The 17,200-nt window shown below is 38.7% G+C and overlaps 1 protein-coding gene across 2 annotated transcripts in view; it reads left to right on the forward strand.

Moving 5' to 3' along the window:
- The window catches only part of LOC109068939 (ADP-ribosylation factor-like protein 15), a 47,853-nt gene that overhangs the window by 19,101 nt on the left and 11,552 nt on the right, over window positions 1-17,200 (forward strand). For both annotated transcript variants that reach the window (XM_042764797.1, XM_042764798.1), the window contains exon 4: window positions 5,092-5,300. In XM_042764797.1, coding sequence (XP_042620731.1) covers window positions 5,092-5,300 — 209 coding nt within the window. The remainder of the gene's footprint in view (window positions 1-5,091; window positions 5,301-17,200) is intronic.

A 17,200-nucleotide genomic window follows, 5' to 3' on the forward strand; every position in this document is an offset into this window, starting at 1 on the left:
CACGCAAAGGCAATGTTTCAGATGTCACTCGCTCAATGAATCCAGAGCCATCTTGGCCAGCATTTCCCTTTTCGTAAGAGTGATGGGCTGAGGCTTTGAATCTGTCTTTAAAATGAGTGAGTGATGACAAGAATAAGAGGGTGTTGAGGATGCAGGGAACCCGAGGGGAAGGGAGGGCTTGATAGGCGAGGAGGAACCCCCCCCACTGGATTCATAACTGCTGGAACTGATGAACTTAAAGAGGGGCATTTCCACCTGGGCCTGTAGAGTTAGAGAAGGGAAATATCACCTTCAAAGTAAAGTTTGGATGTTGTTCCAAATCTGTATTTTGGGGTGGAGTATCTCTTTAGGACAACAGACATCTCCCTCATGATGTATGCCAGATATCTTCAATCATTTAGTTTGCTTAAACCCTGCCCCTTGCTTACAATTAACAGCAGGTGTGAATTCATCTTTAAGAGCAACGTCCACATCTCAAAATCTAATCAGCATGCCATCACTTTAAATTTCGACCTGTTTCTGTCACAAAGTTTGGACCACATTTATAATTATTTTTTGCCACTTGTCTTTTTAAAGCTTAAAGGCTTCAGACCCCATTAGTGGTGTAACAATGTACAGGGCTCTAGACTAACTTTTTGCACTGCTTGCACTGGTGTGCCTAACTTTTTTTTTTAGGTGCACCAGCACAAAAGTTAGGTGCACCCAAATTTTCAACCGCATCGCATTTAACACCGCAGTTTTACAAGTTCACTTTTTTTTTTTTTTATCACTGTCCTTATATGCAATATAGACTTGTAGCCTTAATGATTAACTAACAATCTGGTCAACATAAAGTTCATTATTTGAAGTACAATTCTACAAGAAAGGTAACTTACTGAAAAAGTGTTGGTGCTTAAAGTGCTTCACTGAGCTGAAATTTAAACTTAAAACGTCTCAAGATAAATAAAATAAAAAGAAAATCTAAATTATGTATTTGAAGGGCTTCAAACTGAACATCTCATGGCTCATTGTCTTATTGACTATCCTCCATTGCAGTCACATGCCCCTCGGATGGCCAGCTCCTGTAGTTTGGCCTTCTTGGTCTTTGACCTTGGCTAAACCAGCTGGCCACACTCTCTCTAGCATCAAAATCTTCCAGAATTGGCCCCTCTACACTGATTCTTATCAGATCTTCCACTGTGTCTGAATGAAGGGATGCTCTAGTGTCGGATTTGAAAAGCTAAACAGTCCCTAAACAGCTTATACTACTGTCTCAGCTATTAAAATAGTTCAAAATAGTTTTGTATGTAATAGCAAAGTGATTATATTTCGTTTCTTTTTTTATTAAGTTAATTTGGAAAAATTAATTAGTTTGGAGTATTTTTTGTTTGTTAAATATAAGTTTTAGGTTTTTTTTTTTTTAAAGTAACAACCAAGCGGCCAGCGGCAGACAATGAGCCTATGTTTGATCAATTTAGCCTTCTCAAATCATCGCGACTTGCCTAAAATAAAATCTATAGATATAAAACAGTTCAAGCATATAACAATGTTTAAACGTTAGACCCAGATAAACCGAAACTCAGTGAAAACATGCCTCACAGACATGATAAATATATCTATAGAAAGCTTTAAATGACTACTTAACGAAATAAAACAAATCGAAAACAAAAACTCTTTCATTATAATCATAATCCGTAAAGATGCACTTCTCTCTAAAGGCGCGTCTGAGGAGATGGCGAGTCAGGATCGGCAACTTCATCCTTGCAACACAGACTCAGAAAACACAAGTTTATTAGTAAATAGTTCAAATATCTTCTTACTATTTTCCCCTGTCACATTTATGGTAATAACTTTTGCCAGTGCTTTGCAGCAAGCTTAAGCTTATTGCGTGTGTTTGAATGCAGAACTGTTCAGCTGCTGACGGCACGCACCATACTGCTGCTGCGGGACACTAAACACCGTCGAGCCGCTCTTGACAGTCACGGTAGCACGGTCTCGTGTTGTTTCCACCAGCTTAGTAATATTTTTTTTTATCACTAATTGATGGATGTCTAAAATATAAAAGTAAGGAGTCTAAGTCTAAAACAGGCGGGAGGCTGGGCCCGCGTCTGAACTATGATGTGAAAATTGACGTGAAAAAAAGTTGAAAATGCAGGGCTCTAGTGTCTGTTGTTGAACCACAGGGAGACTTTCAGAGTCTTGGAGACTTTTTTTTTTTCCCTCGAACGGTTGGTCACACCGGTGCGACCTCTGATTTTTTTTAGTCGCACCATTGAGAAATTAGGAAGCACTCTAGAGCCCTGATGTGCTGTGTCACAATATACCATGATACAAAAATCCAACATTTTGTATCACAGAGAATGACTATACACTCAAATATGGACTAACCCAACCGTTGGTTTAAATTTAAATTACGTTTTTAACCCAAAAATTTGGTTAGTCGATATTTGACCCAGCATTTTAGAGTGTATGAATCATGTATAATTCACTCAAAAAAGAATGTTTAGCCCGATTTAATATAGGTTTTTTATTCACGTTTAAACAATGATCAGTACAAAATCTGTATTTTTAGCTAAATGGGAATTATGAAAATGCCTTTCTGGTTAAAGAAAATACTTTTTGTTAACTATTTATTATTACACAAATAGAAATTTAACTCAATTTTGGCTTTGTTTACAGTATTGTCAGAGTATCATATTGTGAAACTAGTATTGAGAATCAAACTTCTTTTGTGTTTCTCAAAAGGAAGTAAATGATGACAAATGTTCATTTCTGGAAGAACTAATCCTTAAAAAGTGAATTATTATAGGACAGGTTTTGGTAAGAAAAAGCCCACAATGGGAGATCGTCTTGAAATTGATGAACCTCTGAATTCTCCTTGAAAAATGGTATAATTATGTCCTGTTTTTTTTTTTTAAAGCACTTTGGAAACCTTTCCTCCAGACCTCCAACGAGTTCAGCTCAGTGTCAGGGGCCTGTGGAGCGCGACCTCTTTTACCCCAAAAACATCAGTGTAGGGTTACGGCTGGGACATTAACCTTGAACCTGACGCGGAAGGCTCATGTCACACTTTATTGATGGAGGTTGTGTGCTGGCTTGACATGCTGGCTCTCCCGTTGTTTCCGCCGTGGCCATCGAGACGGTTTATCGTTCTCCCGTGTTATTGCTTGGTCTGCCCGTCTGGCCCATGTTTTGGGTCTGCATTAGTGATTTCAGGAAGCCGAGAGACGTTCAAAGCGCCACACTGTCTGTGTGCATTTCCCATCATTGTCACGATGACACCCTGTGCAATCCGCCATGCTGACAGGCACACCAAAGAAGGGAGCCCTACATGCTCATTTTCACCATCTCGCAGCGACCATCTGAAAGCACTTAGCAGACTCTCTCTTTGTTTCTCTGGACCACGGCCATGATATAATGATTTCTGCGAAAATGTGCTTTAGTAGTATTATCACATGAGATTGTAATGCACCGGCCCGTTGCTGATAAATGTTGTTTTGTTCCGTCACATTGTTTTCGTCTTAATGCACATGTTTATCCGTTTGAAATTAAAGTAAACCGCTGCTTTTCAAAGCCCAAGACCTCCCAGTGTTTTGATTTTCTTTTCACAGCCAGTAGATGGAGACTTTGAGCAAAATTATACAAAAGTTAGATGACAAAGAAAGTGTTGATGCACATTTGAGACTGATTGAGATGTTGTGTTTTGAAAAAAAAAACAGGCCATATAGGAAAGAAATATCAAGCTATTATGCGATAATATTTTATAGCGCTTGGTAAAATGGCAACAGCAGATCAAACGCCTGTTAATTAGATGAGTCAGCCTTGGATATGGCCCGTCTGTGAGGATCCCAAATATTTATTATGAGTCACAAATTGTCTAAACATCTGCAAAAAAACATTATTATTTCTTTGGCCGGCTGTCGTAAAAGTCCTGTCAGGTTTGCATGTCAGCAGTTGGAAAGCTGTTGCCGAATACCGCAGTGGATAAAACTGGAAGTATTACATTGTGCATCATACACAGCGATGATATCGGGGAGTCGAGCTCTGAAACTCAATCTGCTAGGTGGAGTCTGTTCCAAACTTGAACCGAGACCTCTAGAACAGTTTTAGTGCTTATAATTTGGCAAGGCATGACTAAGAGCTCAATTTGTGGTGTGACAAAGGCTTAGAAGTTTGGAAGTGGAACCATTAAACTCGTGTCCAGTGTGTTTAGCGAGGGGAAAAAAGGATTGCGCAGCTGCTTAGTGTCAAGCAAACAGCTTATACATTTTGTCAAACTTCAAGAGCTTTGAATAAAGCTGTCGATTACTGTCTGGCGTTGATTTAAGATGCCACCTTTTCGAATAGCATTCTGTTTATTATTTCATGCCTAGAGATGAAAACAGAAATAAAGCTAATTTTTATGACATATATATGATGCACACGAGGCATGCTAGTTATTAATATGGTGCATTCCATTCAGGAAAATCATGAGGACAAGAGATATAGACAAACTGCTCTGTTTTTTCACGGTTAGGGTACAGGCCCCACAGTGACTCACTTTAACCAAAGCCATGCTGCACTTGTGTGTCTTGGTGGCCACATTTTTGTACCCCCAAATTGCTGTGCACAAGAGAAACCATATGTTCACTGTAAAAGTGGGCCCATTTGAACTGTGCTGTAGACTGGCCATCAGAAGAAACCATTTTAATATGCTCTCAGGGTCGACTTTAAAGAAACACTGTTGCGTTGAGCGCTCTTCATTTGGACACGGCTTTTCCCACAGGCCTCCCTGAGCGAGAGTGCGAGTTGGCATGCGTTCTTGAAGTCATAAAAATACATAATGCAATATCCGCAGTGATTTTTGAAAGGAGGTCAGGGTCCTCACCAAATGCATTCCAGCAATGTTTGAACTGATGCTGTGTTGAAACACGCTGTATTCCATTTCCCGCTCGCTTACCAAAAAGTTTCTCGTTGTGCTTTTTGTTTAGAGTTTTGCTTTGGTTTCACCATCTGATTTACATCCGTCAGGAAAAACACCCTTTTTCTGCAAAGGGGTTAATGTGTGTATTAAATGTTATGACTTCCTTGCTGCGATCGTGACGGTGTGAATTTATGTGTTTTGCGGTGTAGGAGCGGACTCAATTAAAAAGTACTGGAGCCGGTACTACCAGGGCTCTCAGGGGGTGGTGTTTGTTTTGGACAGCGCTTCGTCGGAGGAGGACTTGGAAGTGGCGCGTACAGAGCTCCACTCGGCCCTGCAACATCCGCAGCTCTGCACGCTTCCCTTCCTCATTCTGGCCAACCACCAGGACAAACCTGCTGCCCGCTCTGTACAAGAGGTAACCTAATACTCGCTTAATACTTCCCTTTCTCACCCTGGCTAACCGCCAGAACAAACCTGCCGCCCGCTCTGTACAGGCTGTAACTTTACACTCACTTAATACTCGCCTAATACTTCCCATCATCATACTGGCCAACCACTAGGACACGCCTGCCGCCCCCTTTGTATAAAAATGAACCTAATGCTTTATACCTCCCATCATCATCATGTACTGATCATACACTCCATTCAAGAGGTCACTTCAAGGGATCGTTCTCCTAGAAATAAGAATTCTGTCATATTTACACACCCTCATTCCAAACCTGTATGACATACTTTCTCCAGTGGAACACAAAATATGTTTTGTCAATAATACAATATAAGTTAGAGGGGTCCCAAACATTAACTGCATGGACAAAAATACTTTTTTTCCCAGATGATCTTCTTTTATGTTCAGTAGATAAAAAAAAAAGTCATACAGGTTTGTAATGATATTGTGAGTGAGTAAATGATGACAGAAGTCCCTTTTAAGCCTGGGACACACCAAGCCGATGGCAGTTGGGCAATGTCGGGTGGTTTTTGAGTGTGAGTCAGCTTTAGTTTTTTTGGTGTTCTGAACCATTGGCTCTAGTCAGATGCCGTCAGTGGTTTTTCAGCCGGTTCTGCATGTTGAATCAGTGGCGGAGCATGTTGGCGAGAAAGGAGCTCCAATTGGCTATTCAGTTTAGAGATTGAGCGCACAAGAAAAAAATTAAACTGATGAGAACTGAGGAGTAAAGAGGGAATGCACAGACACTTGTCATAATATCTGTTTCTTTCTTTCTTTATCCACTAGAAGAAGACCAAGGGCTTATAAACCAAGCACAAATTACAAAAAAAAACAAAACAAATAAAAAAGTAATGATACACAAATCCGTAAGCAATAGTAAAAGCTGGTCAAAAAAATCTTAAAAGCAAGTGCTGCTGGCTTTGTATATCTTCTAGGTCTTCCAGTTTCCCTGTTTGAATGCTGAATACAGGCTACTGCCACCTGCTGGTATGGGAGAGTTATGTTCTCTGACGCAAGAAGCCAACTACATGCTAGTTGACCATCAACAGTAGTCTGTCAGGTGTTTTCTAGTGCAACATTTTTTGCCCCCGACATAGGCAACATGAGGCAACGCCACAGTGACCTTTCCTCAGCGCTAGATCTCTGGCATAGGTTTGGTGTGTCCCTACCCTTAAGGCAAGATGCCGCTCGGCACTTTGGGCAGATATTTCCAGTCATGCAAGTACAGCTCCTATAGAGTGTTTTCACAACAAGTCGGCCATATTGGTGGCACTGAATGTAAACAATGAATGAATAAATGAGGCATTTATATAGCATAATAACAACACCAGTGAACCCAACAGAACTTTTGCTGCTGAAAATGGTCAATTATTGTCATGTTTTGGGCTGTACTAATCAGTGGGGCCGGGAAAAATACTAGAGTCCTATAGACTGCCAAAAGTTAAAACAAATCACAGAGAAGAGTGCAAAAACTGTCTGAGGAAAGAAGGCGTTTGTGTTTGGCCAAACTAAACCAGGATTTCCAGGGCAAGAATCTTGACAACATCTGTGTTTGTTCTTATCATATCTTATCAGGTAGGTGAAATATTAGGCTAATATTGTAACTCGGTGCTACCTACTCCCTGAGCAAGTTTACTTCAATTCAGAACATTCATTCAGGGATTTACGCTTCACCACTGCCTGCGTCTTAACCCACACAGACAAAACTTGCTAGAGAAGTGTGACATATATACCTCTGTAAATAAATACAATTTAAATTCATGATCACACTTTTATGCCCTTTGAAAGGAACATATACACTCCGTGGAAACATTGCGGAATATCCTGTGATGTCCACTTTGCAGAGCACTTATGGTTGAATAGAACAAACCTATGAAGTGATAAGAGAAACATACAAAATGTGCAGAGAGTCTTAACTAATACAGCTCGTACAGATCTTTACCACCTATTAACTTTAGTTTGTCAAAATATCGCACTCTTTCCAGCTTACGAAGTCCTTCTCTATATGATTTAGCAGATTCCACTTGTTTTTTCCGTGGTTTAGACATAATAAATTAGTAGAACAATGTCTTCAGTAGTACATTAGCCGTGCAATCCATTCTGTTGTTTACATCTGAGTATCTCCAATATGGCCATGCATCCGGGTAACTGACCAAACCGTGGCATAGGTACAAATGCTCTATTTACTGTACTTGAAATGGTGATAGAGCAGAATTTCCTAAAACAGTTTGTCAGTGTTATGTTAAATCAATGACAGCTACAGTATCATAAATTGTGTTTCTTTAGCTCAAATCACACAAAAACTGTCAAGTCAAGGCTAGTTAAGCAATTGCACATTCTAAACAAACGAGCGATGCCTCAATGAAAACTGCAAGGTGGGACCATGGCCCCCATATTAAGTGTTATGATTTTTCCCATTATTGTTTTCATAATTTTTAAAGGGGTCATATGATGCTGCTAAAAAGAACATTATTTTGTGTATTTGGTGTAATGAAATGTGTTTATGCAGTTTAAGGTTAAAAAAACACATTATTTTCCACATACTGTACATTATTGTTTCTCTCTATGCCCCACCTTCTGAAACGCATAGATTTTAACAAGGCTCATTGCTCTGAAAAGCGAGGTGTGCTGTGATTGGCCAGCTATCCAGCGCATTGTGATTGGCCGAATGCCTCAATGCCTCTCAACATATTGTGATGCCTTGTCTGGCTGGAGCGACGAGACATAAACATAAACATAAAATTATAAACGTGATATATACATGATTTCTAGTCGTGTTTTCATTTGGAAGGCAAAAACAAAGTAGTTTCGCTTTCTCAACGAAAGAGCGTCAGACACCGCGGCCTTGAGTGAGCAGAGGCCAGAGGCCTAGAGTGAGCCGCGGCCGGCTTGTGTGAGCAGAGGTGGGCGGCTTGAGGCGGATTTTATGAAGGAGCATACCTTGTACTTGCAGCAGCCACATGTGATGACCCCGGGCTGGACTTCGCTTCATCCACGGTGAAAGCCCATTCTGCGATCCACAGTGCAAAGTTGATGTATTTCCTCAGCGACCAGCACGGATCAGCCCCAGGCATGACGAAGTGGATATCGTCCTCTTTTGGAAGGCCAAACAAAGTAGTTTCGCTTTCACAGTGAAACACACACCGTCTATACGACATGGCGGCGGCAACAACAATACTACAACGATAGTAAAAGGTACGCCTTCGTTCTTTGCGTAAACATCTGGGCGGTTTTCTGGAAATCTTCCCACATACTGACGTAGATCTGTGGGGACGTGTTAGAACGAGCCGTTTCAGGAGGGCGTGGACGAGTCTCAACTTTTATAAAGAATATCTCTTTGGATTTGATACTTTAGTCTTTGCAACTTTACAGATATTCTTTATACACCAAGATCTTGTAACACTCCAAAGAGAAAGGAAAATTTGAAATCGCATCATATGACCCCTTTAAGTTGTAGGCTTTTTAAGTTTCAGCACACTTTCATGTGCAAATTAACGGTCCGTTGTCCAATAGTCTAGTACAGCATAAACAACACCGTTCACACGGAATTTAAATCAAGCAGCTTTATGCTGGTCAACAAGGCAAATCTGTGCGGCCAATTTATGTAATCTGCGTGAGGAACTTTTCACCCTCACATAAATTTCCTGATCTCACATTCCTATTGAAATGACTGGATCTCACCCACAGAATTTCATTGAGGAATGATAAATGCAACCACATCTTTAAACCTTTGCTGAGATACTAAAACTTTATCCCACGTTTGAGATATTTATTAATTAATTTATTAAGTTAGTTCACCCCAAATGAAAATTGTCATCATTTATTCACCATCATGTCGTTCCAAACCCATAATAAATTTGTTAATCTTTGAAACACAAATTAATATATTTTTAATGAAACCTGAGAGATGAAACTTGAAAGTAGCATCACTCAAAACCCCTCAAAACCTTTGTAAAGAGGTCAAAAAAAAAAAAAATGAATTGAGCAGTTTAATCCAAGTCTTCTGAAGAGACACAATCGGTTTATATGATGAACAGATTTAATGTAGGCTTTTATTCACATAGTGAAGCTCAGCCATACTTGCTTGATACACAGGAACAAAACTCATTGGTTCTTGCAGAAGACTTTCAGTGGTGGGACAGAAATCTCTCAGATGTGACAATTAAAAATATCTTCATTTGAGTTCAGAGGAGAAAAACATCTGATGGGTTTGGAACGACATGAGGTTGAGTAAATAATGCCAGAATTTTCTTTTTGGGATGAACTAACCCTTTAAATAATAACAACATTAGGCAACACTACGTCTGTTTCAGAGGATTTGATTGTTATTTGCAAACACTCACAGGCCACAAGACACTCTCCCACAGATCTGTAGCACCCAGCTTATCCACTTTCTCAGGCTTTCCTGACAATAAGTCTTTGTATTGTTAGGAGCCCAAAATACTGTTGGTGTGGGGAAACACTACAGCTGTTGTCCCATCTCATAAGAGTGTATTCATTTTATCATTTACTCTATTTGAGATTCTTTCAAACATCATTTAAAAAGCAAGTGGCATTGAAATTAAGATGAATTGCTGACTGCTGTTAGTAATAGCAAACAGTTGGAATGTGTGGCATGTCTCTGCTGTCACATTTTAATGGTCCTCTTGTCACTTTTATGTTTGGAGGATTGAATTACTCAGCCTGTGCGTCTTTTCCTGAATGATTTGGTGTCTGTGTGCGTTATTTGCCTAATACCATGCATGTTGGTTTGTGTGTCCGTGTGTGAGCATGCATGCACGCACATCTGCTCAGAGTGGAGAAATCGGTCCATGGGCTGCAGGGTATCACCCAATGCACAGAGCACTAATTAACCGTTTGAGAAGTGGTCCTGAGTGAGCAGTAAATATCTGCCTTTGGAGAATAACACATGCCAGTTCACTGATGTGTGTCAAAATGCGGCTTTTCAGTTGGCAGTGACACTCGCTCTCCTTGCTGGAGATGCAACTTGTGTTACACAAGATCGGACCTGACCAGCTTGTTTTCCATCAAATTGCTCTAAATCGATTTCAAACTGGATCAGATCTCCTGGACCTCCTATGGGGATTTTTTTGAAAGAAGAAAAGATTCAGAAAACAGAAAGGGAACTGGTCCAATATTTTTTGGTCATTATAAGGGATAAAGTTACTGCCAGCATTTTGATTTAACACAAAATGTATTACACATAAACGTTTAGTCAGCAACAGCCTAACATAAACATAAAACTATGGAGCATAAAAGAAAATAGATATTTCATTAGAAACATTTCAGTAGTTTTTGTTCGTACAATGAAAGTCATTGGTAACCAAATCTGCTTGGTTGCCAACATTCTTCATTATTTTAAGTCATACAGGTTTAAAACAACAAGAGGGTGAGTAAATAATGACAGAATGTTTCTGTTTGGGCAAACAATCATTTAATTTTTTTTAATGCAATGATACTCTAAATAAGAAACCAATACTGCCAATAGGTGGTGGTAAATGTCTTTGAGTAAGTCATTGAGTCATTCATTTATTCGATTCGTTTTAACTGCTGAGAAAATATGAGACAAAAACTCATACAGAGGCATTTTTTTGTCCCAATATCATACATTTTAAGGGCATGTAACTGCATTTTGTAGGCTAGTTGTTGACCTGCATCATGTTTGTCAACAGTCAACTGTATGAAATATATGATGACGTACAGGTCTGAGGGCGGGGCAGGTGCGTTATTTATATATATATATATATATATATATATATATATATATATATATATATATATATTATATATATATATATATATATATATATATATATATATATATATATATATATATAGATACACACACACACACACACACACACACACTTTTATTTATTTATTTGTTTTTGACTGTCTACTTGCTACACCACTGCAATTGCCAAATAACACCACAAGTCTTCAGCTAACAGCCTTGCTGTTAAATGTAATCTTGAAATCCAGTCTTCCCTCTATACTATCTGCACACGCTAGTCTGTGGAGATATTTTAGATCTTTTTTTCATTTTTGCCAGATATACAGTAAATTACTAAGCGTATCATATGAAGGTCTGCGCTGCATTCTGTTTTACATGGAAGTGGCCTTTACGCCAACATCAGCCTGTTTTGTTTTATATTACAGGGTGTGAACTGTGATGGATCATCTGTCTTGCCCTGGATGACCATTTCATAATGCGTTTGAGTCCAGCAAACATTTATATACTACTAAGGTTACAAAGTAATCCACCTATGTCAAGAGTTTTCCAATATTTATTGCCAGGGAACTCCAAATATGATGATCCCCCTTCTCAACTGCAGGCAGCTGTGTATTTTCATGTCTGCAGACTCATTTATACTCTTAAAAAATAGTAAATGTATTATTATAAAGATGGCGTGTTGTTTAGCATAAATGTTTTATTTCTATTTGTACTAAATCCTAGTACATCCAGTTTGTTTTATTTTTCTTGCTGGTAAGAAACATATTTCATTTGTTTTATCTCAGATATTCCACAGACCACCTAACACCCCCTTGCAAGCCCCTGCAAGTCCCTAAAGCTCAGCTGCAAGAGATCTAGTGTGACTGATTTCTGCAGGTTTCCCTATGACCCTATCACCTAATTTTCTGCTTCTGGTTCCCATGTTAGTAAGCACAACCATTTTTCAGAGTCCTTTGGCTCTATATGTGGAGGCTCCAGACTGGTGACAGGACATAAGACAGCTTTGTCTTGTTCTTCATTGGGATTTTGAGCCTCACTTGCTTTTACTGCAATTTGTCTGTGGATATTTGCACATAAATACTTTGATTTACAGTAGGTTACTGTTATGAGATTAAGTCCATATGAAGGACACACATTCAGCCCATGTGCAGTGATGTGACCATCTGGTCTTCAGCAAGCAGAAATGTGAGCTCGTAAGTGAAGCATCAGTATAATAACAGCACAGATGATTGAGCATAGTTTTTTTTAATTGGATTAGTGGAAGACTAACTAGTCGTCTTACAACCACATAGTTGATTATTGAAGTTGACCAGTTTATCAGGATTTAAATGTTGCACTAGACTAGTTGACTAATTGATTCAGACAACCAATGACTAGTCAAATTTGAAAATATTTTTGTATGTCACTCAACAACATGCATGGTTAAGAGCACTCAGCTTGAGACTCCGTTTCGCCCAACTGTGTTGGTCAAGTGTACAATTTCTGTTTTGCATACGATATATGACACAGGAAAAGGTTGTGATTTGTATATCTGAAAAAATGTGAATTTCAAGAGAACCCATTTTCGTTGACTGCTAGATTTATGACTGGATCTCACCCACAGAATTTCATTGAGGAATGATAAATGCAACCACATCTTTAAACCTTTGCTGAGATACTAAAACTTTATCCCCACTTTTGAGATATTTATTGTAAATATTAAAAAGTTAGTTCACCCCAAATGAAAATTGTCATCATTTATTCACCATCATGTCGTTCCAAACCAATAATAAATTTGTTAATCTTTGAAACACAAATTAATATATTTTTAATGAAACCTGAGAGATGAAACTTGAAAGTAGCATCACTCAAAACCCCTCAAAACCTTTGTAAAAGAGGTCAAAAAAAAAAATGAATTGAGCAGTTTAATCCAAGTCTTCTGAAGAGACACAATCGGTTTATATGATGAACAGATTTAATGTAGGCTTTTATTCACATAGTGAAGCTCAGCCATACTTGCTTGATACACAGGAACAAAACTCATTGGTTCTTGCAGAAGACTTTCAGTGGTGGGACAGAAATCTCTCAGATGTGACAATTAAAATATCTTCATTTGAGTTCAGAGGAGAAAAACATCTGATGGGTTTGGAACGACATGAGGTTGAGTAAATAATGCCAGAATTTTCTTTTTGGGATGAACTAACCCTTTAAATAATAACAACATTAGGCAACACTACGTCTGTTTCAGAGGATTTGATTGTTATTTGCAAAAACACTCACAGGCCACAAGACACTCTCCCCACAGATCTGTAGCACCCAGCTTATCCACTTTCTCAGGCTTTCCTGACAATAAGTCTTTGTATTGTTAGGAGCCCAAAATACTGTTGGTGTGGGGAAACACTACAGCTGTTGTCCCATCTCATAAGAGTGTATTCATTTTATCATTTACTCTATTTGAGATTCTTTCAAACATCATTTAAAAAGCAAGTGGCATTGAAATTAAGATGAATTGCTGACTGCTGTTAGTAATAGCAAACAGTTGGAATGTGTGGCATGTCTCTGCTGTCACATTATAATGGTCCTCTTGTCACTTTTATGTTTGGAGGATTGAATTACTCAGCCTGTGCGTCTTTTCCTGAATGATTTTGTGTCTGTGTGCGTTATTTGCCTAATACCATGCATGTTGGTTTGTGTGTCCGTGTGTGAGCATGCATGCACGCACATCTGCTCAGAGTGGAGAAATCGGTCCATGGGCTGCAGGGTATCACCCAATGCACAGAGCACTAATTAAACCGTTTGAGAAGTGGTCCTGAGTGAGCAGTAAATATCTGCCTTTGGAGAATAACACATGCCAGTTCACTGATGTGTGTCAAAATGCGGCTTTTCAGTTGGCAGTGACACTCGCTCTCCTTGCTGGAGATGCAACTTGTGTTACACAAGATCGGACCTGACCCAGCTTGTTTTTCCATCAAATTGCTCTAAATCGATTTCAAACTGGATCAGATCTCCTGGACCTCCTATGGGGATTTTTTTGAAAGAAGAAAAGATTCAGAAAACAGAAAGGGAACTGGTCCAATATTTTTTGGTCATTATAAGGGATAAAGTTACTGCCAGCATTTTGATTTAACACAAAATGTATTACACATAAACGTTTAGTCAGCAACAGCCTAACATAAACATAAACTATGGAGCATAAAAGAAAATAGATATTTCATTAGAAACATTTCAGTAGTTTTTGTTCGTACAATGAAAGTCATTGGTAACCAAATCTGCTTGGTTGCCAACATTCTTCATTATTTTAAGTCATACAGGTTTAAAACAAACAAGAGGTTGAGTAAATAATGACAGAATGTTTCTGTTTGGGCAAACAATCATTTAATTTTTTTTAAATGCAATGATACTCTAAATAAGAAACCAATACTGCCAATAGGTGGTGGTAAATGTCTTTGAGTAAGTCATTGAGTCATTAATTTATTCGATTCGTTTTAACTGCTGAGAAAATATGAGACAAAAAAAACTCATACAGAGGCATTTTTTTGTCCCGATATCATACATTTTAAGGGCATGTAACTGCATTTTGTAGGCTAGTTGTTGACCTGCATCATGTTTGTCAACAGTCAACTGTATGAAATATATGATGAACGTACAGGTCTGAGGGCGGGGCAGGTGCGTTATTTATATATATATATCCTATATATATATATATATATATATATATATATATCTATATATATATATATATATATATATATAGATACACACACACACACACACACTTTTTATTTATTTATTTGTTTTTGACTGTCTACTTGCTACCACCACTGCAATTGCCAAATAAACTCCCACAAGTCTTCAGCTAACAGCCTTGCTGTTAAATGTAATCTTGAAATCCAGTCTTCCCCCTATACTATCCTCACACGCTAGTCTGTGGAGATATTTTAGATCGTTTTTTTTTCATTTTTGCCAGATATACAGTAAATTACTAAGCGTATCATATGAAGGTCTGCGCTGCATTCTGTTTTACATGGAAGTGGCCTTTACGCCAACATCAGCCTGTTTGTTTTATATATTACAGGGTGTTGTGAACTGTGATGGATCATCTGTCTTGCCCTGGATGACCATTTCATAATGCGTTTGAGTCCAGCAAACATTTATATACTACTAAGGTTACAAAGTAATCCACCTATGTCAAGAGTTTTCCAATATTTATTGCCAGGGAACTCCAAATATGATGATCCCCCTTCTCAACTGCAGGCAGCTGTGTATTTTCATGTCTGCAGACTCATTTATACTCTTAAAAAAAATAGTAAATGTATTATTATAAAGATGGCGTGTTGTTTAGCATAAAATTTTATTTCTATTTGTACTAAATCCTAGTACATCCAGTTTGTTTTATTTTTTATTTTGGATCTGCTGGTAAGAAAAAATATTTCATTTGTTTTATCTCAGATATTCCACAGACCACCTAACACCCCCTTGCAAGCCCCTGCAAGTCCCTAAAGCTCAGCTGCAAGAGATCTAGTGTGACTGATTTCTGCAGGTTTCCCTATGACCCTATCACCTAATTTTCTGCTTCTGGTTCCCATGTTAGTAAGCACAAACCATTTTTCATAGTCCTCTGGCTCTATATGTGGAGGCTCCAGACTGGGTGACAGGACATAAGACAGCTTTGTCTTGTTCTTCATTGGGATTTTGAGCCTCACTTGCTTTTACTGCAATTTGTCTGTGGATATTTGCACATAAATACTTTGATTTACAGTAGGTTACGTTATGAGATTAAGTCCATATGAAGGACACACATTCAGCCCATGTGCAGTGATGTGACCATCTGGTCTTCAGCAAGCAGAAATGTGAGCTCGTAAGTGAAGCATCAGTATAATAACAGCACAGATGATTGAGCATAGTTTTTTTTTAATTGGATTAGTGGAAGACTAACTAGTCGTCTTACAACCACATAGTTGATTATTGAAGTTGACCAGTTTATCAGGATTTAAATGTTGCACTAGACTAGTTGACTAATTGATTCAGACAACCAATGACTAGTCAAATTTGAAAATATTTTTGTATGTCACTCAACAACATGCATGGTTAAGAGCACTCAGCTTGAGACTCCGTTTCGCCCAACTGTGTTGGTCAAGTGTACAATTTCTGTTTTGCATACGATATATGACACAGGAAAAGGTTGTGATTTGTATATCTGAAAAAATGTGAATTTCAAGAGAACCCATTTGCGTTGACTGCTAGATTTATGACTATGTTTTCCTCTGTGCTTTGTGAAGATGAGATGAAAAAGTAAATTTAGGACCTGTTGAGATGTTTGAGTGTGAGAATAATACAAGTGATTAAAAATGTGGCATTGGGGACCTGTTGTACTAAAATTGGATAAACCAATGCACAACTGTCTCATCAGCCACATGAAAAATAATGTGTGCGAAATTGTGCCAAGTTGACCAGAGGCTGCAATTAAGGTTGCTCAAGGGGACAAATGTAGCTATTCAAAGCATATTTTGATAATTGAGATTTTTAAAAGGGAATTGGGGAGTTTCTTTTCTTGCAGATCTGGAAATCTGTCATCATATCATTGGACTGTTGAAAGTCCAGAGCCAAATGGACAGAAAAAGTTTTGACAACACAAAATTTATGAAGATCTAGAAGAGAAAAGCCAGTTAGTACCATTCAGTTAGCACTGAGACTAGCTCCAAGAAGTGATGTGAGAGACTGTCTCAGTTCAGTCAGTACAGACCTGGAATCTGTGTCCTTTGTGGTCACACAGCAATCTGGGTCCGAACAACAGACCCGTTTGTTTTTTTGCTCGGAATTTGCTCAGCCGACATTGGCATGGTTTTCAGCACTGGGTGCCAAGGCTGGTGTCTGATCAGCAGGAGAAACACCATTCTCCCTCATACGACACGCACACACACACACACACACACTCACTCACTCACTCACTCGCACTGTCTGGGTGTCTGTCTGGGTTTACACCCCTTCCTCAGTCTCTCGTGTTACTTGCTGTGGGAAAGATTGGTGCTGTTCATTTTTGCTCCTTCCCTCTCACTAACTTTGTTCTAATTTTGATTATGCGAAGATACTGGAGCCTAATGAACCCCTTGATTTCATTTGTATTCATATATTAATGATCATTTTTAATATTACCAAA

The sequence above is a fragment of the Cyprinus carpio genome, chromosome A10 (assembly GCF_018340385.1).
Source record: "Cyprinus carpio isolate SPL01 chromosome A10, ASM1834038v1, whole genome shotgun sequence".
In the NCBI taxonomy this organism is placed as follows: domain Eukaryota; kingdom Metazoa; phylum Chordata; class Actinopteri; order Cypriniformes; family Cyprinidae; genus Cyprinus; species Cyprinus carpio.